This window comes from Halictus rubicundus, chromosome 15 (assembly GCF_050948215.1).
Source record: "Halictus rubicundus isolate RS-2024b chromosome 15, iyHalRubi1_principal, whole genome shotgun sequence".
Classification (NCBI taxonomy): domain Eukaryota; kingdom Metazoa; phylum Arthropoda; class Insecta; order Hymenoptera; family Halictidae; genus Halictus; species Halictus rubicundus.
In genome coordinates this window covers 1,692,493-1,720,491 of record NC_135163.1, presented here as the reverse complement: position 1 = coordinate 1,720,491, position 27,999 = coordinate 1,692,493, and the positions used below count along the sequence as shown (strand labels likewise).

Sequence of the window (27,999 nt, the reverse complement as noted above, 5' to 3'; positions counted from 1 at the left end):
TCCGTAACCGAGTTGATTGAATTTTTTTAGAATTCGGAGAGGATTTCATTTCGACGAAAGGGTGACCAGCTCGATTATTGAAATGCTAACATTTATTAACGTATAAGTATAGACAAAATAGGCATTGCGTGAATATACAGTACACAGTGCGTGCTACAGACATACAGTGCAGTGTGAATCGAATATAGGAACATCGGAGCAATGTGTTATCTTGAACCATTAATTTTTCGAACGAGGAATGCAGGCGGAAACTCGTTTGCGAACTTTCCGCGATGATGGACGCACGCGCGCAGGATACCACTCGGTTGTTTGTCTCGTTCGAAAGTAAACTCGAAGCAACAATGCCTCGGCTAAATTGTATCGACTTTTTTCTCTTGTTCGACGCCGACCGTTCTCGGCTGAATAATTTCTTATATGCTTATTTTCCTTTGCGGGACGCGTCCTACATTATTTACGAGTTCCATTATACCGAGCTTAGCGTTCCTCGATGTCGGTCGAGTAATACGTCAGAAAGGACACGCAATGAGAGAAATGGAAATAGAATAAATAAGAGGATGCGGGCTACGTTTCTAATGAAAATCGGCTCGGGACGAGGAAAATCGATAACGATCCCTCGGATCCCTTGGATTTCTGACGCGTTACTCGGACCGCGCTGCGCTTACAACGGATGCGATTTTCGATCGCACGCGACGCACGTCTGGCAAACAAATCTTTCGAAAAAAATGTAATTAGTATTTCGTATAGAATTTCTATACGTATTTAGAGTTTCGATATAAATAATTTTAAACATTTGTTCTGTTTTTCGATGAAAAGTGAAGCTTTTATCTCGTAGTGTTGTACCTGACGTTAAGTCGAATCCAACGACATATAATATTACGACCTTGAGCCTACAAATAACGCTTAATAGTTTTTGCCGACCTTTCGGGCCAAATACACCCACACCTGAAAGGTCAAACTGAACCACCTTGTCTAGAGCGATCGAGAATCGCATCCAGTAAATCCGTAGCCTAACTAGCGAAATGAAATATGGGTGAAGTCCCCGACAAACCAACGAAAATCGACGTACGGTATCGATCGACTGGTTGCCGTATATATTATAAATTACCTATCGCCGACGATGAAATAAATAAAGGATGCGAATGACTCGAGGTTGAGGAGAAAGTGAGAGAGTGAGACAGTAAGAGAAAGAGTGAGAGACAGAGAGAGAGAGAGATATTCGAAGCGATTGAAATTGGAGAACATTCAACGGGACTCGTACGTGATCGGCAAGTATTCATCTTCCTCTTACTCGCGGCGTAATGAGATGCGACCCTATCGATTAACAACGTCTCCCCGAGAACGTTTACGCGTCTTCGTCGCCCCATTCGAAGCTCTCCTCCCCGCCAGACGCAACCTCCTCGATCTTAGGCGTGTTTTCGATGCTGTTTTCACCCCCGTGCGAATTTCCTTCCGCCCCTTGGGGCTCCTCGACGAACGGTTTGTCCATCTCACCGTGCTCCTCCTCTTGCGCGTACTTCTCCTCGATCTAAACGAACAAACGATTTCAAGATTTAATCGGTAATAGTTAACGATTACAAACAGTTATTCTAAAATTTTCTACGATAAAAATCATTAAGAAAAAGTTGATTATCATTGAACTTTAAGATAATCTACACAAAATATAAAGACAAAAATTGGAAGAACAAAATGATTAAAAAATCTCGATTTTTATACTTTTTGGTTACAAGTAAAAGTTATTAGTGTCCAAAAAATTGGATTCTCCTCGACAACTGTTATCGATGAAGAAAAACTGTTTCGATTGTTCATAACAGTTATCAATGAGAGAAGTTCATTTCGATCACTCATAACAGTTATCAATGAGAGAAATTTATTTCGATCACTCGTAACCGTTATCAATGAGAGAAGTTCATTTCGATCACTCATAACAGTTATCAATGAGAGAAGTTCATTTCGATCACTCATAACAGTTATCAATGAGAGAAGTTCATTTCGATCACTCATAACAGTTATCAATGGGAGAAATTTATTTTGATCGCTCATAATAATTATCGATGAGAAAATTCATTTCAGTTGCTTATTTAATTACTGAGTTGTCTACTCTTTTTTGGATTGAGCAAGCCTGTGAAGATCATTGAGAAGGTTTCGTACAACAAGACGAATCAACAGACCATAAGAACAACAATAAATCTGAAAAAAAATTTTCCAACTGGGAAAATCAGAAATATAGACTCCCGTATTTATCAAAACTAGCGTGCATAATTCACGCTGTGCCCGCAACTCAGATTAGCGTTGAACGAACCTTTTCTGCTCTAAAATTAACGTTAGATGATTTGCGGTGTAATTTGTCAGGAGAAAATTTGGAAAAACTCATGCTTATCACATTAAATTTTGATTGTAGCATTCTACCATTTGAAAGTTGTACTATTTAATAATAACTATTATTTTCCTTCATCAATAACTGTTATGAGCGATCGAAAGGAACTTCTCTCATTGATAACTATTATGAGCAATCGAAATCAATTTCTCTCATTGATAACTGTAATAAGTGATCGAAATGAATTTCTCTCAACGATAACATTAGCCAACAAGAGAAGAAAGGTTCGGTTACTTATAATCTTTATTTGTAACCAATACGATTTTAGTCGATGAAATACTTGTTATTCCATGACTTTTTTTTGGTTATAACAATTATGGTCCCTGATTACAATCAGTTCATGAGGCAGATTCTATCAAGTTAAGCACGAGCAAGATGCGTCAATTCGATTGTTAAACAACGTTCATCATCTGAAACACCATTCTGCAATGTTTCAGACTCGCACACCCTCATTTAAGGCTAATACGAGGATAACATTTCTTAACTTTGCCAATTTGTTTCTCGGTTACCGCTCGATAACTAGTGATAAGTAGCGAGAAGTAGCGGTTACCGCGCTTCCATGAAATAAAACGAAAAAAGTAGCTACATGTCAGCTGTACTTCGCATACTTTTCCGAACTGTGAATCAATTGTTAAGAATAGGAGAAAAATAATTGATCGACAGGAGAGTCTTGCTCGCTCTTACCATGCTAGACTCTCGCATTTTCAACTTTGAGAATTTTTTCCGCTCGAACCGTAGGTGCTACAGAAAATTGTCCTGCGCGAAACGATTGTGCAGACTTTTCCGAGTCGATACAGTCTATTTTCTCCTAACATTTGAAGTATGTGAACGCCATGAAGAGGGTTTAACGTGCGCCGATTTTGAAGTTGCCAATGCGATCGATTTCCGGAGCTGGAGCAACGGTCGTGGAGAGCTTACCGTCGCTTCCTCTTCGACGATCGGCTCGTAGGGTTCCTCCTCTCTCTCCTGATCGGTGACCTCGCTCTCGAGCGGGTCGTCTCGCGAGCAATCGACGTCTTTCACTTGATCCGTGTCGTCGAACGCGGCGTTCACCAGCCTCTCTTCCTCCTCCTCCTCCTTATTTCGGACTTCCTGGAGGTGTTCCTCGACGATCATTCTCTGCTCCTCCTCCATCAAGGCCGCCACTCGGGCCTCTTCCAGATGCCTGAACAGAAAGAATCGATATTTCATCGCGGACGATCCGTAGACCAAACACCCGCGGCTCCGTAGGGCAGAGAGCTAGGAGCTGATAGTGCAAAGCTCTCCCTCGATACGGCCGAATTACCTTTCCACTTCCAATGCTCTCTGGGTTTCCACCCGATCGGCCTCCATCTTCTCTTCTTCGGCTTGCCTCTCGGCCGCCGCGGCTTCCTGCTCGCGAATCTCGTCGAGATGTGCCACTCGTTCCTGCGCCACCTGCAGAGCCTCCCATGCCTTCTGCTCCTCCAGTTCCAACTTCAGCATTTCATCCTCGGCCGCCTGCTTCTTCTCTTCCAAGGTCCTGCGGTCACACATTTCAACTTTACCTTTTGCTCGCAGAACATATCTCGCTTGAACCTCACCGCCTCTTCATTACTTCTCACAAGGGAACATGTTCGACACAATTTTAATGAAACTTTGCTTTGCTATCGTCAAAATGGTGTCATCTCCAAGTTGGAGGTCAAAAATCGATTTTATTGAATATCTTGGAAACTACTAGAACCAGAGGAATGGTTGAAATAGCAAAGTTGTGTACAGTGAATTCTCTATATAAATTCAACAACACCGCCGTGTTATGTTTACACTCCTAGGCGTCCGGGGTCCCTAGAGCTTCGCGGCCCCTAGAGCATAGTGGGGATAATTTTGCGACGTTTATCATCCAGGCCTTGGCGACATATATAGAGAAATGACTGTATTTCTTTACGAGTTTATGATTCAAGAATCCGAATTTTTTTGCAATTCTCCTTACTAATTATTAGCCGAGTTTTACACAAAACTCGTATTTGTGATCTATGAATAAATATATCGGATACGTGTTTCTGGATTTTTTGTCATTTAGCAATAATTATTAAATTCGTACTATTTTCCCATCTCGTGTGATCGGAGGTATTAGGACTTGTTGTGCAGATGAGAACGTAATCTTTCACAATATTTTGAACTGTAACGTACAAATCACTTGTTGCAGATTCACTTACTTGGCCTCGTCGGCAGCTTTGATAAGGTACTGTTCTATTTTCTGGATGGCGTCCTCCTTATCTTGCTTCACTGCAATAAAAACGATGCCCGTCATCTCGTGTGACTTTTATCGCTCGAAGAGCGTCGATCATTCGTGTCAAATAGTGTATATCGAGAAGTCTGCGCGCGATCCGATTGTGCACCTTCTGAACGGACAGGGGATCAAGACTTTTACGACTGTTTGCGTGCGTCGACGCTCCCGATGGCGTGCGAAGACGGGACGTTATGTCACAGGTGACAGGGCGTTTCATGCGACAACGAACAAGAAACATACTCCGCAAGACAACGGTTTTACGAGCAGCAAGACAACGATAAATCTTAACGAGCATACTCGCCCGATCGGCCGCAACCTATGATACTTTCGAGGATCGTTTGGTTTCTATCGTCGGCCAACATACCATTCTCGTCTTCCGGCTGGCTTTCGGCCGCTGCTTCACTTACGGGCTCCGCGGGCTCAGGCGCCGAAGCTGTTTCCGGTGCAGTCTCTACTTTTACTTCCGGTTCCGGTTCTGGTTTCGCGGGTTCCGGTTGCTTCTCCTCTGCAACTGGCTCCGGAGCAGGTTCTGCAGCAGGTTCTGGAGCTGATTCTGCAACTGGCTCTGCAACTGGCTTGGGAGCAGGCTCTGGAGCAGGTTCGGGTGCTGATTCCACAACTGGCTCCGCAACTGGCTCCGGAGCTGGCTCAGGAGCCGGTGCCGGGGCCGGGGCCGGTGCCGGAGCCGCAGCAGCTTTCTTAGCTTTCGCTTTCGTCGCCTTCGCCGGCTCTTTGGCGGGCTTCGGAGCCGGTTCAGGCTCTTTCACGGGTTCAGGAGCCGGTTCAGGCTCTTTCGCTGGTTCCGGTTCAGGCTCCTTCGCGGGTTCCGGCGCAGGTTCAGCAGATTTAACAGTTTCCGGTTCAGGCTCAGCTGCTTTGGCGACTTCCGGTTCTTTGACCGGTTTCTTCTCCGGCTCCGGTTCCGGCTCCTTCTTCGCAGGTTCCGGTTTCGCGCGGCTGGACTCCCGCTTCTTCTCCGGCTTCGGTTCCTGCTCGATTTCTATTATACGCACTACAAGACACGGTACAACGTTGAGGTTCATGCGGTTCATGCGATCGACAGGGGTCGATGCACGCCTATCGACCGCTTTTTGCGGTCGACATAGAGTGTTTTATTTAAAACTAAAATATAATTCAATTGTTCGATGAGAAAAAATTATTAACCGTAGGCCAAATCTTGCAAAAAATTCGAGGAGCTCATCTTACTGCGGATTTTATTCGAAATAAAAACTTTCTGCTTGAACTGCAACAAACTAGACTGAAATAATCATTTGATTTCTCACTTAATATGTTTAATAGGTTGAAAATAATATAACGGTATCCTGAAATTCTTCTAATGCTTTTACTGTTTTAAATTTCACGTACTCATTTTTGTCATAAATGCATAAAATCCGCAGTCTACTGACATAAGCTCCCGCAGGTTTGACACTCGCGCGGTCGGTTAGGCGTGAAAGGGCCCCGTAGAACATCGATGGTGAGGAGAGACACGTACCTTTCTTGAGCGCTGCCTCGTCCATATCAGGCTGTAACGCTCGCACTAAAATTTGGTCAGATCACGTGAGAAAATTGGGTAACGAAAGAAAGTGTATCGGGGCTACACGCGGCTCTTTGTATCACAGTGAAAACTACTGACCCTTTCGCAGCTCTCTCTCCGTCATCGGCTCGTCCGGCGCTATGGGATACATGAAACATAAACGTTCGGTTAACGGGCGAGGGATCGATGCACGCGAACGATCGTATTACGCGCACACCCGATGGAACGACGATTATGAAATTAGTCGGTGATCATATATGCTGTGGAAAAGTGTTTTTTTACGACATGTGGCACGTTTGTTAGTCCGTTAGCGAATGTTAACACACCAACGAGAGAAGCGAGATGTTGTTAGAGTATTAAAGAAACGTCGAGTTCGATTGCTATCGACGATGAAAGTCCCTTGTTTCCTGGATCATGACGCAGTGCGATCTTTAGAAACGATGGGATCGACGACGAACCAGATATCCAGTGTTCTCGTCTCGATGACTTCGCGACGATTCATCGATCTGACCGAACATATTTGGTCGGTATCGTCGTTGTCCTCTTCTCCGTTCGATGCGATCGCCGTTAACATTAATTGCGAGCCTTCGTTCCGTTGGTTCTGTTTTAGTCACCGAAAACCACTCAGCGTCGCTTTAGAGACATGAAACAAGTCGGCCGACCTGGTTGCTGGTACGCAGCGCACTCGAAAAGCCCCCGGACCTAATTTCCCTCGGATCTATCAGTGGCATAATCTTCTTCGATAATCGTTTACCAGTCCCTTCGTCAATTATATCGATTTCACTTTGAAATCCAGCAAGTTCCTTCATTTTAACACATTATCCGGATTTTACAATAGCTCCATCAACAGCAACAGCAATTTCAATCGCGATCCTACAACTCACCACCAGTAATCTAATCTAATAATTTTTCATAGGCTTATTGTTTGGTGTTTTATTCTAATATCTTTAATTTGTGATTATTAAGATTCTAAAGATGCATATCCATGAGTAATTATTGAACAAATTGAGTTTTTTTACACAGTTTTCTTTGTATATAAGACGGTGCTTTCGTCGCAACAAAAAAATCTCCATCCCACCTTCTTCTTTTGAAGTTGGCAATCACTTTATGGTCTACTGGACAGCTTTATGGGCCCCATAAGCTCTCAGCCCAATGAATAACAATGTCAACCTAAATCACCTACATCCGCAATACGCCGAAAGCCTTCAAGACAAAAAGATAGTACATCACATATTTTTTCTCGTTTGATACCATAAACTGAAGAAAATTAATATTTTAATAATTTTAAACATTTTTGGACATGTCCATATGTGTAATGTACTGAGTATCATCCACAACATTTACGTCATCAGAATTCTAGGAACGAAAACGTAAATATCGTGGTCCGCAAACGGGACAAAACGGTAGCACACTTAACGAGAAACTTGAAATATAAAACAATTAATTAATAGAAATCAAACCTCAATATTTTGTAGAACCTCCTTTAGATCTAATGACTTCGATCATTCTGTTTGGTAAAGATTTATACATTTTTTAATACTTTTTTGGCTAATATTCTCCCACTCGTCCAGAATACATTGTTTTAAATCGTTAATATTTTGAAATTGTCTGCCATTTTGGTATACGGCTCTGGCAAGATGTCCGCAACAATTTTCGATAATGTTGAGGTTGTGGGTTCTTGCCGGCCAACCTAAAACACGAATATTCTTCTAAGAAAAGTATTTCTTTACTACTTTTGCCGTGTGGACTGCGGCATTATCTTGTTGTAATATCTATTTATTTCCAGGAATTCTTACAGCATATGTGTTTAATTGTTGATTTATCTTTTCAACATACAGTTCGCTATTCATTCGTTCTTTTATATTGATTTCTGTTTTAGCCCGGTGTCCAATACCGACCCAAATCATTATGCCACGTCCTCCCATTTGGCGACGGCTTAAAAATTGCTGTTCCTTTCTCAAATCGTGATAATAATAACCTAGGCCGTCTGTGATCCAACCAAATTAAATGTTTTTCGTCAGTAAATATGATTTTTCTCCACTTTCTTTCCACATTTGTAAGCTGTCCGGCAAATAGTAAGCAGAGCGCTTACGCTCCTTCTTTAACCAAGGCTTCTTCTGCAATTTCCTTCGCATTAAATGCTTGCATTTTTGTAAAACCCGACGTACATTTTTTACGTTAGTGTTTACACCAACGTTTTCTACAATTTGTATCGCAGTCATGCTCGAATTTGAAGCTGTTCTTAATATTGCACGTTTTTCACGAGCAGTTAAACTTTGTGGACGCCCATAACCCTTCTTTTTTCCGTGGTTTTCAGGATTTTTTAATAAGTTTATAATTACTTTTCGGCTTCTATTTACAACTTTTGATATTTTTGTAACTGAATATTGTTCTTCCTTTAACTTCAATATTGTATGTATTTCACATTCATTTAATCTTTTTCCACGACCCATTTCTAACACCGTACTATGTCCTTTTTATCAAATAAGCACAAATAAACGACGTACACACTTTATCACTTAGGTTGTACAATGCATGTATCCACTTCAGGATCTTATACACAACTGAGAATCGAAAATCTGCAGCCTGTGCTATCATTTTGTCCCGTTTGGGGACCACAATAATTACGTTTTCGTTCCTACAATTCTGTTGACGTAAATGTTGTGGATGATACTCAGTACATTATACGTATGGACATGTCCAAAAATGTTTAAAATGATTAAAATATTAATTTTCTTCAGTTTATGGTATCAAACGAGAAAAAATATGTATATGATATGCTATCTTTTTGTTCCGGAGTGTACCAATTTGGATAGACGCATTCTCGATATTTTTATAAAGCAATGTCACTTTTGTGTTCCGTAGTGCCAAGTGCGTGAAAATTCGATAATTCGACTACTTCGATCTCCCTAGTGGAAAACCCTGGTCAAGTTCCCCTAGTAGCCCCGATCGGACGATCCGAGATCGATAGACACAAACGTTACGTTTGCTCGGAACTACTAAAACTAGCACGAGTGCTTCTTTGCTCACCATCTTTCATTGGTCCGGGAACTTTCGAGCGCGCTGTAAAATAGAGCACGAATAGAAGCTTACCTCGCAACAACGCACTCGTTTGCTAGCCGGTTCGGTTAATCCCCCGATTTTCGTGCAAGGGAAATAACTGACGGAATAGTCGGCATATAGAATCAAGGGGTACGTCTATTTTATTATCGGATATCTTTCTGGCATGCTCGAACAGATTTACGGACAATGAACTTTCTTTCGGGTCGTGTCGTAACGGACACACCTGCAATTTCTCTTTTTCGCATTTGATTTCCGGCCGGGCGAGAACTGATACGGACGGTTAGTAACTCCGACGGTTGTTCAGAGGGATACAGGCGCCGAACGATCGTGCAAAATTTGTACATCTTCGATCTCGTCCGCGCCGCAAACATTCGCGGTCTTTGGTAGACCTCGGTGGCTGCGCGGCAGAAACACACACACGGTAGAGAACGGTTGTCGGAGATGTTCGTGTAGTATACAGGCTTTGCATTCCAAACTCGCCATTTTCCAGATCGTATTCAGCTTTCCACAAACCGAATTCGCCCTTTGGCAGATCGTGTGCAGCTTTTTGCGAACGCAATTCACCATTTCGCAGACCAAATTTGCTAAATTCACTGCGAATCAAGTTTTCCTACAAAATTTCCTTAAATTGTTTTCTAGGAAAGAAGAAATAAACGTGTATGTACAATAGCTCCAGTGTCTGGCAATTGATACAGAAAATTTTTAATTTGCAATCAAATTTTTGTTTAGGAACAACAGCTTTACGTCGGACACTTTTTTGCTACAGGAGCTTGAGAAAACAAAGTACAACTTGAGCAGCCGGCGGGTGAATCTGATTTACAAATAAACGTGAATTTGATCTGCGGGAAGGGTGGGATTGATTTGCAAAAAGGTGAACAAGGGCCGAAAAGAGTGAATTTGGAGCGTAGAAAGGTGAGATCGATCTACGATAGGATTAATTTCGAGTGCAAAACCTGTATCAGAAACGGTAATTAACGTAACAGCGCGGGGCTATCACTCCTCGGCGGGTTGCTCGTCCCCTTGATCCTCCTTTTTCGGTTTCGTCGGATCCTCGTACAGCTCTGGAACACGATCCCTCCACCCCTTGCCTGAAACGTTGAAAAAGAGCCGAACTGGTGGTTCTGCGATTTTTAGCTGCGTGTGCGTGTCCCGGTCGTCTGGTTCTGCCCGACACTGGAGTCCGCCATTGTGTAAAATCTTGCTCACGTTTCCGTTTCCGTATCCGTATCCGTTATCGATCGTTTCGCACGCTGTATATCGTCGATCGCACCCGGTAAACGCAATTAGAAAAGTAAAAAACAGAAAGAACGATCATGCGCAAGGGAACACGGAGCGAAGAGATATAAAACAAAAAAAAACCGCCGCTCTACGATACGTCATCTTCAAAGTAGTCACAACGTGTAACAGGGTGAAGGTGCTACGGGCAACTACCAACAAAATACCAAAGGAAAAGAGAGCAAAAAAGTGGGACACTTGTGTTGTTGTAACGGACGAGGAACAAAAAACAAGAAAATAACAGGAGCCAGCGCACAGCACAACCAAAAAAATTATCAGACAGTTGCGAAACAGTGGCATTCATCTCAAAAAAAGATGGCGGCGGCTAGGAAAAAGATATAGATAACGAGCGGGGGAGAGAGAGAGAAAGAGAGAGATAAAAATAACGAAAAAGAAAGGTGCACACAACGGCGTCGCATGGCCGCTTTTATTTCTCCAAAAAAGAAAAAAAACGTTCGCTTCGAGAGATATATATATATATAGGTATATATATGTTTTTCGCAGGTAACGCGCGGGGAAGGTCAACGCCGAATAATTCGCTGTGTTTCATCGTGTTTCGTTACTGAAATTAAAAGAACAGAAATCACAGAGTGGACGTATGTATGTATGTATGTATGTATGTATGTATCCGGCGACGATTATTCGTAATTACACCCTCCTCGCGATCGTTCGTTTCTACCCTGTGCCTCTAACTACGTGTTCCTTGTGCGGATTCGGTCGGTACAGTGTTCGAAAAGCGTGAGTCGTTCGTTCGTAGCGTCGTCCGTTCTGCATGGATCTCCGTCGACAAAGAAGAAAGATTTCTGTGTGTCGCGTTAGCGTGGTCCTTCATTTTCAACCTCCAATTTTGTTCGTCTTTTGACGCGCGTGTACGTGTGTCGGGTAGATCCGTGCTGTCCAAGCTGGAGTGCAACGACAAAAGTCGGCGTGCGATGAACAACAAAGATCGACGAGATAGGAGGTCGACAGTAAAACGAAAGTAGTCGATGGTAAAACTAAAAGTAGAATAAGCCGGAAATTGAAGTTTGATTTGTTAGACAGCACGGTAGCGAGAGACTGTGTGATTGGTCCGTGTGCGTGTGTGTCCGTCCACTTGTTGGCGATCGTCGTTGTTACGTTGTTGTCGGTCGTTGGTGGCGTGACTACTCACAGGCGTTGGCAGCCGCCTGCCGATTCTTTTTGTAGTAGCTCAGAAAGTTAACGTCGTTCTTGATATCGGAGGGACGCAGATCGGCGACCTTGAAGTACGGCCGCCTGATGGACTGTGGGTTACCGGCGACATACTTGACGCACGCCAGCGTTCCAAAGTCGCCTCTTTCCGGTACCTCGTACCAGGAGATCGGTTCCGGGTCTTTCTTCGCGATGTTCTTGCCGGACAGAAGACGGCGCACGTAATCCCCGCTGCGCATACGTTCGGGGACGATCTCTTCCAAGAAGTCGCTAGAAATTCAAATGTCCGCGTGTTACGTTACTCGACAGGGACCGTACGGACCGACGACGCGCGGCTTCGAACGCTCGTCGAAATAACTCGGAATATTTTCTTTCGGCCGACACAGTTACGAAGAACCGAAATAACGCGCGAGAGTTCTAGGCTGAAACGGTTCCACTCGACTGTGCTTCCTTCGATCTCGGTTATATATCTGTTCTGCTATTGGCTTCTTGGCGGAAAGTCCGCTATTTATTGCTAGACCAATTTTACAACGATTCTAGAGCCGATAAATTATTCTAGTTCTTCGCAAACGTATAACATGTCCGCCACCAGCATTTGCTTCGTCGCGCGCCTTCGTCTTCAAAACGTTTTATCGAGAAGCAACGCGCCATCTTTACAAAGATCGAAACAATTTAGGTCTGGAACTCTCTGAACATTCTGCTGCGTAGGATAAAGGAACCAATTACTGTGCCTGTATTGATTATACTTATTTTTAAAGCGTAACAAATATTCAACAAAGAGGTATTACATTTTTTTCATTAAAATCAGTTAATATATACAGTGCGTCCACGAGCTCTGTCCACTTGAATATCTTGGTTATTGCAAATAATAAGAGAAAATGTTACTTACAGAAGTTGTAGGGTTTAAGAAACTACATAATATGGAGTAAATGATATTCTTGCAAGTGGGGGCGTAGAGAAGATATAGAGGTCGCCTTTTTTATGCTCGATTTCGATAGATTGGCGTATTCTGAGTATAAAACTACTGAAGTTTGTTTGTCCTAAAACTTACCGCTGCTAAGATATTTGACTGTTTTCATAAAGAATGTTCGAAATGTCGGTCATCTGCAGCGACGCAACGTTGTAGTCTTTGAACTGTTGCGTCTCTTACGCGTCTCATTGTTGGAGCGTCTATTGTAGCACACGATACGATAATTCGTTGCTTCATATCTTCCGGAGTTGTTGGTGCATCTCGATACACAATATTTTTCAATGTTCCCCACAAGAAAAAATCTAGGGGTGTTAAATCTGGACTTTGTGCTGGCCAGCAAATAGTTTCACCGCGTTCTATCCATCGATATGGGAATATTTCATTAAGTGTACTTCTCACCTTTCGAGGTACTTCTCACATTATCTGACGAACGCTTAATGGCACGTTTCCTAATAAATTTGGCAATGTATTTCTTAAGAACGTATCATATTTTTGACCAGTAAAAGTGCCGTCAATGAAATAAGGCCCAATTATTTGTTGCCCTATGATTCCACACCACACATTAATGGACCAGCGTCTTTGATGATCAATTTCTCGTAACCAGTGAGGGTTTTGTACTGACCAATAATGCGTGTTATGTAAATTAACACGCCCAGTGCTGGCAAAAGTAGCCTCATCGGTAAATAGTATTAAAGAGAAAAAAGTGGATTGATTTGTAGCTGCTCTTGAGCGCATCCACAAAATCTAACACGATTTTACTTTTGCTGACTTTAGATCCGCGCTGAATCTGACGTACACTGATACGAGGATTATGATGTACCATTGCAACAACATTAATTTCATTATCTTCATCACTGCATACAGGCTTTTCACGATTCATCTTACGAACAGCGAGACTTCCAGTTTCCTTTAATTTTTTACACAATCTTCCAAAAATCTTGTGCGAAGGGCATATGCGGTTTGGATATCTTTCACCGTACAAATTTCGAGCCACAATTGCGTTTCTCTTACTTTCCCCATAAATTCGAAGCATCTCTAATTGTTCTTCGAATGAAAATTTCATATTGACTATCTTATGTTCACTAACTGAGAAACTGACTGACACTGAGAATATCCTTGAATACGTTCTATAGTGAAAGTAATAGAATGAAAACAGTCAAATATCTCAGCAGCGGTAAGTTTTAGTACAAATACACTTTAGTACTGTTATACTTAGAATACGCCAATCTATCGAAATCGAGCATGAAAAATTGGACATTCCATTTAAAAAAACAAAGGTGACCTCTATATCTTCTCTACGCCTCCGCTTGCAAGAGTATCATTTTGTAGTTTCTTAAACCCTACAACTTCTGTAAGTAACATTTTCTCGTATTGTTTGAAATAACCAAGATATTCAAGTGGACAGAGCTCGTGGATGTACAGAGCACACTGTACGTTACATATCTCTTTTTAAATATTCATTATGCTTTAAAAATAGGTGTAATTAATACAGGCAAAGTAATTGGTATTCCCTGCTATGATTTAAAACAACAGAACAGTATAAATGTAATTTCACTATGCAGACTGCAAGATTGAGGACGTCGCATACGTATGACGGTGGTAGCGAGCGTGTTGAAGAACCGGAATTGCTATATTTCAGTTTTCGAATTCCCGATCGCGACAAAGGCCGATATCGGTGTTTGGCGTACCCAACGCGGGGTCGAACGTTTGACAAGTATAGTGATCGATTGTAAAGGGAGAAATACCTTGCTACGGCTCGTGGGACGAACACGTGTACCCGTCGCAGAAGGGAATCCACTTTCGCGCGTATTTCCCTCGCCTCGTCGTCAAAGTACTGCGAAGAAACACACGTGAAATATGTATGCGTCCACCGAAGCGTGTTTGCGCTCTGTCGCGCTCTCAGACCGATTAGTGTTGATTATTCGATTAGTTCCATCGATTGTGACTCGAGTCGTGAGAATTATTTGATAGCAGTAGGGGAGACCGGGGTAAGTTGCGACGTGATTAAAATTTTCTGGACAACAAATCTGGCGACTCGGACGTTTCGATGGAACCTGCCGAGAGTCTGCCGAGTTGGCAGATTTGTTCAGAAAATTTTAATCATGTTAGAACTTACCCCGTGCTACAACATACTCTCCCCTGGTGGTAGTAATAGTTGATTGCATATGAGAGAGAAATAGATATACCAGATGAGATCGAGCGCCGGACAACAGCTCGTCCACCGCTCGAATCGACAGTGTATTAATCTTAGTATTATACTGATTCTGATTATGTTCGAAACAGACGACGCGATTGCCGCCGATGAACGAAAGATGACGGGCCAGGCCAGTCAGACGCAACGACCAACAGATCACGACGATGGCGATGACGATGACGATGATGATGGGGATGATGATGATGGCGGATGAATGGAGGCGACGGTGCCGGTGACATGGATGAGACGACTCGATGGCTCTCGAGTATAATGGCCACGAGGTTAGAAGGCTGTTTTCGATACTGTTTTGGGGGGGAAACTTACGATGCGATCCCTGGACTGAAGATACTTTTCCGTGTAGGACTCGGTCGACGGCCTCCAGAGGTTCCGTATCCTGTTGATCTCGTGTGCGATGACGCTGGGTCGCACGCGCGCATGAACTCTTATCGGTATCAGGCTGCGGCTACTATCGAATCCGCCGTGGTACACGGTATGGTAGGGCATGTGGATTACGGTCACGAGCCTTTTGTGAGCCACGTATGGCATGCGAGGAATGCTTCTCAACTAGAGGCACGATACTCTGCTTTACTAACACGTCGATCATCGACCGTCATCGGTCGCGTTACGTTCCCAGCAGCAGCAGCAGCAGCAGCGGCGGCGTCAAGGCAGGCGTCAAGCAGGAGGCGTCAAGGCAGTTGGCAATTAGCGCGACAAAACATCCGTGCGATCCTCCAAAGCGTGCCTCGTGCTCTTTGCAGCGAGATCTTAAGCGTGTGCTCGATAACTTGGCAGGTGGGAACGATGGCCGAAGCGGAGCTGTTCCGATAGTGGCCAGCGGAAGCGTCGAAACGATGTTACGGTCAGAACAGGGAGAGGAATGGCGGATAAAGCGCAGGTCGATGAGCATGAGCGGCGATCGCGAATTAGTCGGAAAAGGGTCGTTGCGGTTTCTAATTGATCGAACCGATCGGCGCAAAGAGCAGTTTGTACAATGCGTTGAGCGGCTTTCGCATCATCCCCACTTTCAAGCTTTTCGGGAAATAGACTTCGTTGTACGATTACAAGTTCTTGGAGCAGCTGAAATATCTATTCCACGGGAACACTTTTTAGAGACTTTCAAACGATAATTGTTTGAATGCTGCGAGGCTGAGGCACCGGTTGCATACGTCACGACGCATTGTACGAGAACAAACTTGGCTGTTTGCGTAAAGGTGAGAACACATTTAATATCGCTTCACGTGAAATCACTTGCTGTCGGGTTGATGGTTCGTCTTGTGTTAACAACGGAGCGTGAAACCTCGAGCGATGCGAATGACCTTCATAATTCAGTTCAATCAGTGCAAACATTTTTTATCTTGCGTTAAGATCCACTTTGTGTACGTACAAAAAATAACAAAGGATGCTTTAGTAAGGTAACAGCGCGCGATTTGACGTGTCGTGGCGTTAAATTGTGTTTTCCACCTGAAAAAGCGGCCGGTCGAAATCGACGATCACGCGCTTGTTGCGTCCAGCGGTTTAGCGGTTTAGCGGTTTAGCGTTTTGCGGTTAATGGCGATGCCGAGCAAATTGCGGACGGTCTCGGTTTCAGTACGCGAAAGAGTACTGTGTGCTTCGGTACTTACCTGGAGAACAGTGGAGAGCGGTAGGGCGATCGGTCGATCCTGCGGTCCGGTTTGTCAATCGTGTTTACAGAGAGACGATATTTTTGTGCGTTTAATCGATATTCGACGATATTGGGCGAAATCCGGCGGCGGCAGGGGACGAGGAGTCACGTGGGAAGCATAATAAATAGAAAGAAGAAGAACAACACCTGGTTAGTGAGTTTTGCAGAGATATCCAGAGACCGATCTTTCGGCATTTCTTACATTTTCCTCTCTTTATTCATTTTCGTTTTTCTGCAATATCATGTATATACTATGTGTCTTTCCGTGGATCGTCGATCGTCGATCGTACGATCGTACGATCGGTGTGCCGAATATACTCGATGTTTCTCGATACAATATACATGCATGTGTATGTGTGTCTGTGCGAATGGATGCGCGGGTGTACGACGTGTACGTGTACGTGTACGTGTGTTACAATCGTAGAACGATATATACCGACTCGAGTTTTTCGTTTTCTTCCGCGAGCATACAATTTGGCCAATTGTCGCGTTGTGTGTCTAACGAGATGACGAACAGTGGGGTTAGTCACGGTTAGTTTCGGTACTCTCCTAGATCTGGATCGTTCGGGCGGAGATCTCTCTTAGGATCTACAAAGCGAGCGGTCGTGTTCTCACGGTGCATCTTCGGCTTCGTTGCGCTTTCCCTTTCCACGACTTTCGGCCCGAAACCTTTTCGTCTTCGCTGTGGAATCGCATGATCACGACTGACCGTCACGCGCTCGCTCTTCTAATTTCACACTGTGACAACCTACAAATCTTTGTGCAACGAGAATCTTGTGCCTCCGAATCGAAAATCGGTACGGGAAAGCTGGATGTCGATTGTTTTTCCGCGCGCACGTGTTTTACAGAAAGATCCGTAGGCCAATGATAGCACTCAGCACGCCGAACAAATACTCGAACACAGAACGTTCGGTCCGTAAAAGCAGAAAACAATCCCACGCATACAATCCATAATCGGACAAAGGGAGGTAAAATTATAAAACGTGCTCTCCGCGGTGGATGCATCGAACAGGAAGGAGACGGTTAAAACTGTAACAATTAATTGGTTTCGTGTTTGACGGGAAAGGCGCGATCGCTATGACTATCGTGCCGTTTAAGCGTTAAATATACTCGGCGATCATGGACGGCACCCGATTATAGTAGCGAGACTAGCTTGAGAAAACTTCTAGATACATCTATGGGGTACAGTTTCGTTACAATGCGTGTCAGAGATACAGTACAGAGACAATTCGTATGACAAACGACATAAACTTGAGCCTCGATCATGTCTGCCGACGATTCGCGATTCGAATTTTGAGAATGTGAACGTCATATTCAACTTTTAAAATGTTAATCTCACTTGCCTCGCAACTGAACTGCGGATTTTATGCATTTATCATCAAAATATGCGAGATACAAAACTATGAAGACGTTAAACAAGTGGATGAGAAGAGGGAATACAAGTTTATTTAATTTCTGTTCCCTACAATTGACTTGGAAAGTTGTTATTTTGCGTAAAGATCCGCAGTCCAGTTCTTCCAGGAAATTGTAAAAGAAGAGGAAGTTCTAATCGTAGACCTAAAGAAAATCGTAGTGCATGGGAGCAACATCATAGGACACGGTCCATTAAAATTCTAAATGCGACGAGCGCGCATAGATTCGCGGTCTAATTATAAAAGCCAATTAATCGAGCGTCGACAGACAAGAAGGGGGCGTGCACGTTTCGCCGACGTGGATGACCTCCAAGGATTTCGAAAACGATTCGCGCGATATTTCAACCCTCGACCGGTCGCGTGCCACATCTGTAAGAATATTTCATGGTTTCGAACAAATTAGTGTCCGGCGAATGAATATTGACCGATCGCCGGTTGGTATGATGCCCGTTTTCGACTTGGCTACTCGGTTCTACGCGTAATTAACACTTTATCTGCCGGAAGCCTATTAATAAGATTTTCAATAATTCTGCTACACCGAGAGGTTATTAGACTTATCGCCGATTTAATTTGCCGTTGCAGGATCTATTAAAAGATCCTCATCCATGGATGACAGATTTAAAAAAATGATGAAACAGAGGCAGACAATGTGTTAACACGGCAAAGTAGAGGAGTGGCATTATACCGGTTGGTAATCTGCAACATTCGTTCGTGAAGCCAACGACGAGAACTGGACAAATCACTCTAATTGTTCCAAATGTATCCTTCCGTCAGCAACGTTATTTTTATCGACTGCATACGGGATCGTGTAAAAACAAGGAAAGTCTAAAAAACATCCTGGAACACGTATTGAAGTTCGTACTGTAATATATAATCGTTGTAACATTTAAAGCATCGAAAGGGACAAAAATCGATTCAAGAGCGGAGGTTCGCTGCGGACATAAACGACCCTGGTTGCCAACGGAGGGTTAACTTGGTCCACGGGTCCGGTTGAAAGTGAGAACGTTAAATGTTGATTGGAGAGTGTCGGTTGGATCGATGCAGTGTTCGGGAAGATGAGTTCGGTTGCATCTCCGATCGGCGAAACGAAAGCATCGTGGGGGCCAAGAACGGGGTCGGGACACGTTTAGACGCGGTAGGAGAAATGGCGGTAACTGGTGCCGCCGGGCAAACGGCCGGAAGTGTGGGACTCGTACGAGGAATGATAGCCTCCAGGACCGCCGCCGGTCGATGTCCTAGACGACCTCTCGGTCGAGTACGATCCGTACGGTCCGCTCTCCCTCTTGACGACGCTCTCTTGGCTGTAGCTAGTCTTCTGCGGGCGTCGACTGTACGGATCCGTCGAAGAGGAGGAGTTCGACGAGCTGGCGTTGGTGTAGGAGTAGCTGTACTGCTCTTGGGCAGTCCTCAGCCCGGCTTCCGGATAGTCACGGACCACGTAATGCCGAGGAGTCTATAGATTCGGGTTACACAAGGTCAACAATTTGGAGATCAGGCTTCGACGGAGAACAAAACCCCCCGCTTCCATCCCTCTTTCCGTTCGCGCTTCGTAGCTTTTCCCTCCCCAGATAGCACCGGACATCCCTAGGACGTTCGCAAGACTTCAATTTAGTACCTTCTAGGAACGTCCGCTTCTTCTTAGGACTTGACTCTTTCCAGTCGACTGTCTCGACTGAAGCGCTATTCAAAATTACCAATACGAAAATCCTGCATTGCCAAGCGTCTTTGTATTCAGTTCTCGTCGACACAAGACGTCCTCGGGACATCCTGCTTCCTACCATATCGGGATGTCGTCAAACCGTACAGAACGTCTGTCCGATCGACGTAGATAGGATGTCTTTGTGCTATTTGGGCTAACCGCACGAAACGCGAACGTTCTACTCGAATTCTCGATTCGGTCTTCGCCGAAAGTATCGTTGGGAGCTTGGATGTTGGCATAGTTTCCGATCAGTCCTAAATATCAAGGTGTTCTTCGTTTACGAGCGCCGTAGCAAGCGATTGCGATTAATCGAGACATGGGGACCATCTCCCATGTTTTCCCTGTATTCCAACTGCCGAGCTCGCAACGATTAGTCGATTCTGTTCTCCGTTGCGGAACAACGTGTACTGGAGAAGAGGACAACGTGTGTCACGGAACAATGGAACCGGCAGGGACGATAACACGCTAATCAGCGAACGCTGCATCGACGGATCGGTCCCGACAAGTCTTTAGAGGCGCCAAGCAAAAGTGAAAATTTGTTGGATAATGTATTGGGTTGTCCGGAAAGTTCGTGCCGATTTTTAAGGGAAACTGTAACGCAGTACATTCAACCCTTTGCACTCGGCGCTATTTTCATTCTAAAACTAAATTTTTCTCTTCCGCCTCAGAATATTTTCATTTTATTCATACGAAACTGATCCGATTTCCACATATAACATTTAAATGTTTAGTAATCTGTTAAATACAAATTTTGTAATGTAACAAATACATTATAATATTTGTTGTAATTTCTTTGAAATAATGCCACAACCATTTCTAGTGGTGCTTCAGAGCCACCACACGAGTGCAAAGGGTTAAATTTCGATATACATTTATAGAATTATTATAAGTGCCATTTTGTTCCATAATCGTTCTCTATCTTTCACGCAACTTGCGTTTTTTACCGCAAAAACTTTTAAATATGATTTTTTATGTCGACCAAAGAGTTAAAGTTTTTGTCATTATTGGAATTTTGTATTGAATCAAAATCTGAGGGTGTAATGTCTGGTTAATAGGGCGAATGGAGTAGCACATCCCAGCCAAGCTCCAACAGCTTTTGGAAGAAGAAGCATCAAATGCCTATAATGCACTGTGACTGTAAGGCGTCGCTAAAGATGCTGTATCATTATTTAAAATATTTTTTACATTATTAAATCTGTTTCTGTTTAATAAATTACTAAACATCTCAGTACTGTACGAGTAAATTGTACCATTTTCGTACGTATAACATGAAAAAAATATATATATAGAAGGGAAATATTCTAGGTTGGAAGAAATGTTTCGTTTTGGAGTTAAAATAGCTTCGAGGGCAAAGGGTTAATGTATGCTGATCAAACTTTTTTCTAAAAATGCCTGAAATATCACCTTTTTCAATCATTCTGACATATTCGGACCTATCCTAATGCCACCTACAGAAAAATGGCACGAACTTTCCGGACAACCCAATAATTCGAACCTTGTTTATCGCGACAGGTTCGAGTTTCGTTTTCGAACGGAAAATCCGGACCGATCGTCGGAGGAACGTTCGAGGAAATGGTGGAACGAGAACGAGTTAAGTACAGTTACACAGAAACAGTGGATCGGTGGATCGTCAGCCGTACCGGTTGTTAGAACGGGGAGAAAATAGTGTAACGGAGTGTATCGATAAGGTGTGTATCGCGATATCTATCTGTAGACACACAACGTGCGGGCCAATTATAAACGCGGAGCGGTACGCGTATGCATTAATAATGTCTCCTTGTCGAGATATTCAGGACGCTGTCGGAGTGTAACGTTGAGCAACTGAACTCGCCCTTGCCAAGAAACACATGGATTACATTGCGCGATCTGCCTATGTCGTATATTAGTGTCCTTTGCTCGTGTGTCGACGCCGTCGTGCGGGCTCTCTCGGTGTCTCGTTTCGACGGCAGCCGACTCCCAACCAGAAACCTTTTGCACCGAAGTCTCTTCTACATTCCGCCTCTGTCTTTGTGTTAGTCTTCGCGAGTACCTACTCGGCTTCCGACTATCGTTGTCGCATTCGCATTTACCCGTCCCGTGTCTCGGTTACCAGCGACCGTCAACATACAGCCTAAAACGCAACAACCTTGTTCGAACCGGGCCCAACGCGTTCAGCTTTTCCGAGAAGCCAGATGGATTGGTGAGACGAACTTCGGAAAATTGTAAATCGGTCGGAACCGCCAAGAGTATACAGTGTGTACCGAAGATCGTGGTGGATTCTACATGGAAAAATAAGACGAAAAAGAGAAATATCATTCTTTCATTTGATGCTTCGTATTCGAGAAAATCGAGTTTAAAGATACGTCGGGTTTGAAGTGGAATCGGTAGGTCATGATCAGACGCGTCAGCCGATTCCCGTCTGAATTTTCAAACACGATTTACTCGAAAACAAAGCGTGAAACGAAAAAATATTATTCCTTTTTGTGGCATGTAGAATCCCCGATCGGTCGCTCGCGCCACGATTTCGGAAACACCCTGTGTATATATATAGCAAAGGAGGGAGAGAAAGAAAGAGAGAGATAGTCGAGGCGCGATTATTATAGTACTCGCGTCGTCGGCGCAACGCGGCCTGTCCGCGCGTTTGTTTCAGGAATGGGATCAGTAAACGCACCATTGAAAGTCGAAGAACTTTATTTATCCGTCGCGTGTACAAAGATAACTGAAAATAAACGGACGCCAGACGAGCAGCGCTCGTCCGACATTCGGGATAGGTAGGCATTGCAAGGGAGCAACGCGTGCTAAGGAGATGCGAACGGTTTACGCGTGAAACAAAACGTTCGTGCATCGGTGTGGTAAGAAGAAGCCTAAAGAGCTAGAAAAAGGCGACCGTTATGCGACTCCTAGCTACCAAACGAATCCCCGATGTTCCAAAGTAGTTGTTCCGTGAGACGAAGCATAATCGAAGGAGGCTCCTCCGAAGTCTCGGTCGTAGATCGAAAAATTCTGTCCCGCCGATTGTTGTCCCGAGAGAGTTAGGTTGCACGGGGGGGCGGGGCTTGTTGGCGAAACGCCTCTAAAATCGGTACCAAGTAGGCGTGTGGAGGGCCATGAGTATTCTGGTGCGGCCGCTTGCGGGCGTGTGGGCGTGTCTCGTGGCTCCCGGCTGCCTGGAGAGCACGCCCTTTTCGAAAACATGGCCCTTGGTGGCCAGCTCCGTGGCCGCGTCCAGGCTGACCTTCGAAACGGCCCCGCCCTGAACCAGTTGTCGCTTGTGCTCCTCTTTGGCGACGTTCTTGCCGCGCACCACGCCCTCCTGGTCCTTCAGGGTGACGTACTGATAGAACTCTTTCTTCGGATCCTGCTTCTTGCGACCCCAAACGGTGAACGGGTCCGGTACCAGGGACGGCCGCGGAACGAACGGTACCTTCTCCCACGGGAAGTAGTCCTGTTTCTGTAAATGTGATCGGTTCGGAACGCTCTTTTCGCCGCTTTCGTCTCTCGCATCTTCTTCCCCCTTCTCGACCCTCGACCGAGCTCCCCGACGCTCCTTTTCGACGCCTTCACTTCCACACCGATCCTCTCCTACCTACTCTCCTTCTCCCTGCTACAGGTTTTGCACTCCAAAATCATCCTTTCGTAGATCGTATTTGTTGGGTTATGTTCAAAAAGAAATGCGTGGACATCGGTGATGGTCGCAAACAGACCGAACAGAGAAATTTATTTTAACATAAATATAACCTGCACAATCGCTACTGTTGATTAGCACCATAATAACTGAATATACTCAATTTGTTTTTACATTTTGAAGCCTTTCACAAAAATATGTCGAAACGATAACACTCTGTAACGACGCCAAAGTCAAGAAGGAAGAACGCAGAGTGTTCTGCAAGACACATCACTTAAGAACAGAGAAAAACGATTCGTCTATAAAAACGCGCTACATTTGAAAAGCGACCTGTAACGCTGCAAACGAATGTAACCTCTCACAGTATTCACCTTTTTACTTCCGAGAAGAAATTCTGTTCGATTTACGATCATTTAAAAGAAACAAATCTCTAGCACAACTTGATTCGCAGACGGGTGAATTCGGTTTGCAAAATGCTGAATACGATCCGCAAAAGGGTGGACTTGCAATGCGAAACCTGCATCGAGCTCGTTTTGTCCGTGAACAGCACGCTCGGTCCTCGCTCTTCAAGGACATCTTCGGAGGATGTCCTTGATATTGGGGGAGGTCGAGGGTACTGATTTTGACTCTCCGTGAGAGGTGGTACAATTCCGCCGATGCACAGTGGGGCCGTTTTCACGAGAAGTAGGTGAATCGCTTCCGAGTGCGAAGAGTCGATAAAACGATAAATTGACATAACTTCCGCAGTCTACCGTGGTACCATAGGGTGATCGGTTTTCAAACTGTCATTCCCGCATCCGGCCGTGACGCGGCCGATTCGAGCTTCTCGATCCAAGACCGAACGCGTCGACGCAACAGCTGCGAACAGATCCAGAACGATTTCTGCGTCCGACGACGTTCCTCGGCGAGAAAAAGTCTGGATATATCGGTTTCTGTTTTCTCGCGTGTAAAAATAGCCCGAATCGTGGGGCGTGAATGGTGCAGGAGGTCCGAGCTTCGCGTCCGAGGTTCGCCCCCGTGCATTCTCCGAACCCGTAGGTCGACGGAATCTCGCGGCAACCCTCTTTCTCGCGTCTTTCCACAAATATCGTTGTATCGGCGAATTCCTTGCGACGCGACGCGGCGCGGCGCGGCCAGTGTGAATCATTCCCCTAGAATACCGCTGGTTTCTGGCCTCCTCCTCTTCCGGTGGATTCTTTGGCTTTTCGCGCGGTTGTTCTCCGTGCAGAACAGATTATCCTTCGAAAATATCGTGTCGAAAGAGCGCGGTTATTTCGTGATCCTTCTCGTGTGGGTAGAATCGTAGCAGCGGCCAAACATACAGAGATACACCGGTATGTCGAGATCTAATTATAGCCCCGGGGAATCGAGAACTCTCTTTCTCTCCTTCGTTGGATGAGCGATATTTAATAAGACCGTTCGAGTTACATCGTCGTGTCGGCGTGGACTATTTCGAGCGGAATCGAGCAACGACTATGAAACGTTCGCCGTGGCCGAACCGAATCGAACCGAAAACAAGCGAACCGTTCGCGGTTTTGTCCCCGCCGCGATTGCTATGCGTGTCAAGCATATTACCATGTACGCCCAGCAGAAATCACGGAAAATATGACATATGAATTTCCGTGAGTAATTCTGGGCTGGCCGGTGGTGGGAGCGGACGTCGCTGGTAACTCGTGAGCCTAAATTAGGACAGAGTAACGCAACACCGGCTCCAACGGATCCCCTCTACCGAAACGGGGAAAGACGGGAAAATTCTGAATAACGAACAGGGTCGCGTCGAGCGGTGTCGCTACGATTTCTCCCTTTCTTTTTGTTCCCGTGTCGATTCAACAACCACGGTCATTGAAATGGTTCGTGGCACTCGAACTCGAACTCGAACTCGAAGACGGAGGCCTCGACGAGAAATCTTCCGGGGCATAGTTAGGATCACTGATAGGGGGGGGGGGAGGCCCAGGTATTCAGGTCGGCTTTCAGCTCCCGCGCCCATTGATTCACGATCGACAATGGAGCGAGAAGGAGACGCCGCTGCCAAAAATCTTCTACCGATAGATTAGCGAAGCCGCGGGGCTGAATGACCCGTTGGATTCTCCGCGAAACGGAGAATCGAACGCAGATTTTCCTGTCGAAAGGGCCGAGAGTGTTCGCCGGGTCGTGCCGCGGCTAAGTTTAACGCAACCGAGTCCCGGAAAATGGCTGCAACGCTATGAATAGTCTTCCCTCCGACTCCTTTGCTCTCGCGATCACTATTTATAACAATTTTCCGATTTCCGACCAGCAGAAACAGGCTTCGGAGAGGCCTCTAGCTTCTCTCGCGCTTAGGCTCGTCGAGAATCTCTATCGCGCTCGATCGAGTCGACGCGACGGTTAAACGTCAGAATGCATTGACACATGAAACACTATGTACCGGCACAGCTGCCAAACGCCCGCGTTATCACGGGCTACAGGCCTGTACCTGTCCCTGTGTACGCATACGAGTACAAAACGGGTTGAAAGACGGACAACAGAGGGGATGCTCTAGACCGGTGGTCTTCAAAGTCGAAATTCGATTGGTAACCGTTGGACCGCGCATTTTTATGCTACATCAAAATTTTAAGAAACGGGAAACCGGTAGACATTGCTTTCCCTCTCCGATGGCCCCCGTAACCCAGAAATAGATCCACGTTTTTCAATTCTTTTAATCTTCCTATTCTTTCGCATTGCACAGTTTTTTTTTTGTCATAAACCAATCAAATCCACAGTCTAATAATCAGTTCTATGATTCTGTAAATATTAGACTGCGGATTTCATGCGTTTATAATCGAAACGACTAGCTGCAATAGTCTGTGAAGTTACGTTCTTCTCAAATGTATCAAAATGATTGAAAGGATAAACACGTTTTAACTTGTGTTTCTCAGAAATTATTTTGCACAAAGATCCGCAGTCTAGTTATCAAGTCGCGCGGTGTTCGCAGAATACAGAAATAGACCGGTGCGTCGAAGAAGCAAGCATTACAAGTTAGTAATCATAACAACGATCTTTTCGACGATTTTTCGATACACAAGTTTCGGCAAAGTTTGAAGACCACTGCTCTACAAAACAGATCATACAGGGGGTGCGTTCCGTCCCTCCACACGGACGGATAACTCGTATCAGAGCTTGTTTCGACGTAGAGGTGCGGTGTCAGATCCGTAAACTGGAAGTTGCAACGGTGCGGTTACACATACGAGTTTTCTAGAAAACTGTTAATCACGTACGGTAACCGTGCGATGCGTATGCACGAGTACAGAGTAGACTGTGACGGTGATCGGTAAATAATCTCTTTTTGTTTTCGCTCTTTCCGAAATGGACTTTCGTAGAGGAGACACCGGGGGAGACAGCTTGTTCCGAGGTCGGGTGTGTGTCAAAACGGCGACAGTAATGGCGACAACGGTAGCAGAGCAACAAGTAATACAGTGGTCGGAATACAGTGTGGAAGTAGAGACTTCGAAATGCATCGAACTCGATCCCAGCCGACAGTGACAACGATCCGCTTTCGATCGAACTCGAACTCGAAGCGTGTGCGTGCGACTGTGTGCGGCTGTCGTCGATCGATTTCGCGAACGAACGGCTGGTGATCGAGGCTTGTCAAGTCCCTTTTTAGTTTTCTTCGATCACCGGAGAGCCAACGTTTCGCCGTTCGACAACATTTCAGAAAACGTAACAACACACACGGTGTGACAGCGCTTGGAGAAGAGAAAAATATCGAAAGCAATCTCAAAATCTGAAGCGTGTGCTTGACGGGACAGTGCTGTTCTCAAAAAATTAAAAAAAAAAACATTTTTTAAAAAGAAAAAACTGACAGAGAAAGAACCAGAAAAAAGAAAAACAAAGAACGATCGAGCGAACGAAACGTTGATGTCCCGGATCGGGTAGAGAGTCGTGATCGGGGGGTGGGGGTGGGGGGTGGTAACTTCGGTTAAAGTGTTTCCGTGTCACACGGGGCTCTTACTCGACGTTAGTGCCATCCAACAAAACATTATTAAGACATACTTCATCCCGCTCTTTCGGCAAATCCCGAATGTTGATACTGACCGTGACGCTGTAGGACGAGACGTAGGGCCTCGTGTAGGGCCGCCGGGTCGTGTAGAAGTCGCTCTCGTAAACCATTTTGCCTGTCGGTGCTCTTTCTCGTCTCTGTTCGTTCTTCTGCTCGATTGAAAAATTCGCTCGTTCGTCGGTGATCGGGTTGATTTGGTTGTGATTATTGGGTGTGATCGGGTGAGATTAGACGATTGCGGTGTTGCTCTAATTGGTGTAGCGGTAACAACACAACGTGCGCACCAGGGTGAAAGATCCGCTACTGCGGCCGCGGTGAAGGTTCGTACGGTTCTATTCGTACGGTCTCCTTCTGCTCTTGTTCGACTTCTACCGCGATCGCTTCTCACCCCACCTCGATCTGTCTCTTTTCGTTACGGGCCAAGAGAGAGAGAGATAGAGCGAGAGAGAGAGAGAGAGAGAGTGGGACCAGCTTGCGTCTGCAAGCTCTGGTTTGCCGTGATCCTCCACCGAGAGCAGAGACACCTCGCAGAGCATCATCACCCCGATTGCATCACCTTCGACGCGCAACGCGGCCTGATGCATCGAAAGAAATAGAATCGTGTTAAGGTTGCCGCTGGCCGCCCTCTTTCATCGACTTCCCACGATCCTCACCTTTTGATTCACGGTCCCTTCTGTGTTTCTCGATCGTCGAGGACCCTTGCAGACGCGTGTCGCCGCGTCGCTTCATCGTCCGCAAACTCCTCCATTTTTGTGCATATTCTGTGCGCTAGTTTGAC

The 27,999-nt window shown here is 45.1% G+C and overlaps 2 protein-coding genes and 1 long non-coding RNA gene across 7 annotated transcripts in view; 1 reads left to right on the top strand and 2 right to left on the bottom strand.

Moving 5' to 3' along the window:
- The window catches only part of LOC143361565 (uncharacterized), a 26,646-nt gene extending 11,525 nt beyond the window's left edge, over positions 1-15,121 (top strand). For both annotated transcript variants that reach the window (XR_013083486.1, XR_013083487.1), the window contains exon 3: positions 14,918-15,121. This is a non-coding gene — a long non-coding RNA (uncharacterized LOC143361565). The remainder of the gene's footprint in view (positions 1-14,917) is intronic.
- On the bottom strand, positions 75-27,999 carry LOC143361541 (uncharacterized). 4 transcript variants are annotated; one of them, XM_076801016.1, is made up of 13 exons: positions 27,875-27,996; positions 27,257-27,796; positions 16,451-16,489; positions 15,153-15,392; positions 14,380-14,468; positions 11,645-11,934; positions 6,256-6,294; positions 6,115-6,159; positions 4,987-5,634; positions 4,549-4,618; positions 3,660-3,875; positions 3,293-3,539; positions 75-1,525 (listed from the first exon to the last, which is right to left on the bottom strand). In XM_076801016.1, the coding sequence occupies exons 2-13, from the start codon at positions 27,329-27,331 to the stop codon at positions 1,343-1,345; spliced, it is 2,181 nt and encodes a 726-aa protein (XP_076657131.1). In that variant the 5' UTR covers positions 27,332-27,796; positions 27,875-27,996; the 3' UTR covers positions 75-1,342. The 4 variants fall into 4 exon arrangements, with proteins under 4 accessions (XP_076657131.1, XP_076657133.1, XP_076657132.1 ...); XM_076801018.1 differs by lacking the exon at positions 15,153-15,392 and having other exon boundaries at positions 27,875-27,999; XM_076801017.1 differs by lacking the exon at positions 16,451-16,489 and having other exon boundaries at positions 27,875-27,999.
- LOC143361562 (uncharacterized) lies at positions 23,576-27,249 on the bottom strand. The gene is made up of 2 exons (XM_076801054.1): positions 24,100-27,249; positions 23,576-24,031 (listed from the first exon to the last, which is right to left on the bottom strand). The coding sequence occupies exon 2, from the start codon at positions 23,940-23,942 to the stop codon at positions 23,637-23,639; it is 306 nt and encodes a 101-aa protein (XP_076657169.1). The 5' UTR covers positions 23,943-24,031; positions 24,100-27,249; the 3' UTR covers positions 23,576-23,636.

What these genes read in the sequence shown, in the direction of transcription:
- LOC143361541 (XM_076801016.1), bottom strand. Translation starts at nt 27,331, where the DNA reads ATGGTTTACGAGAGCGACTTCTACACGACCCGGCGGCCCTACACGAGG. An exon ending in TTCAGTCCAGGGATCGCATC is followed by an intron (nt 14,469 to 15,152) that starts GTAAGTTTCCCC and finishes GTTTCTTCGCAG; the next exon opens with TACTTTGACGACGAGGCGAG. An exon ending in CGAGGCAGCGCTCAAGAAAG is followed by an intron (nt 5,635 to 6,114) that starts GTACGTGTCTCT and finishes CGTGTCTTGTAG; the next exon opens with TGCGTATAATAGAAATCGAG.
- LOC143361562 (XM_076801054.1), bottom strand. Translation starts at nt 23,942, where the DNA reads ATGTCAATTTATCGTTTTATCGACTCTTCGCACTCGGAAGCGATTCAC.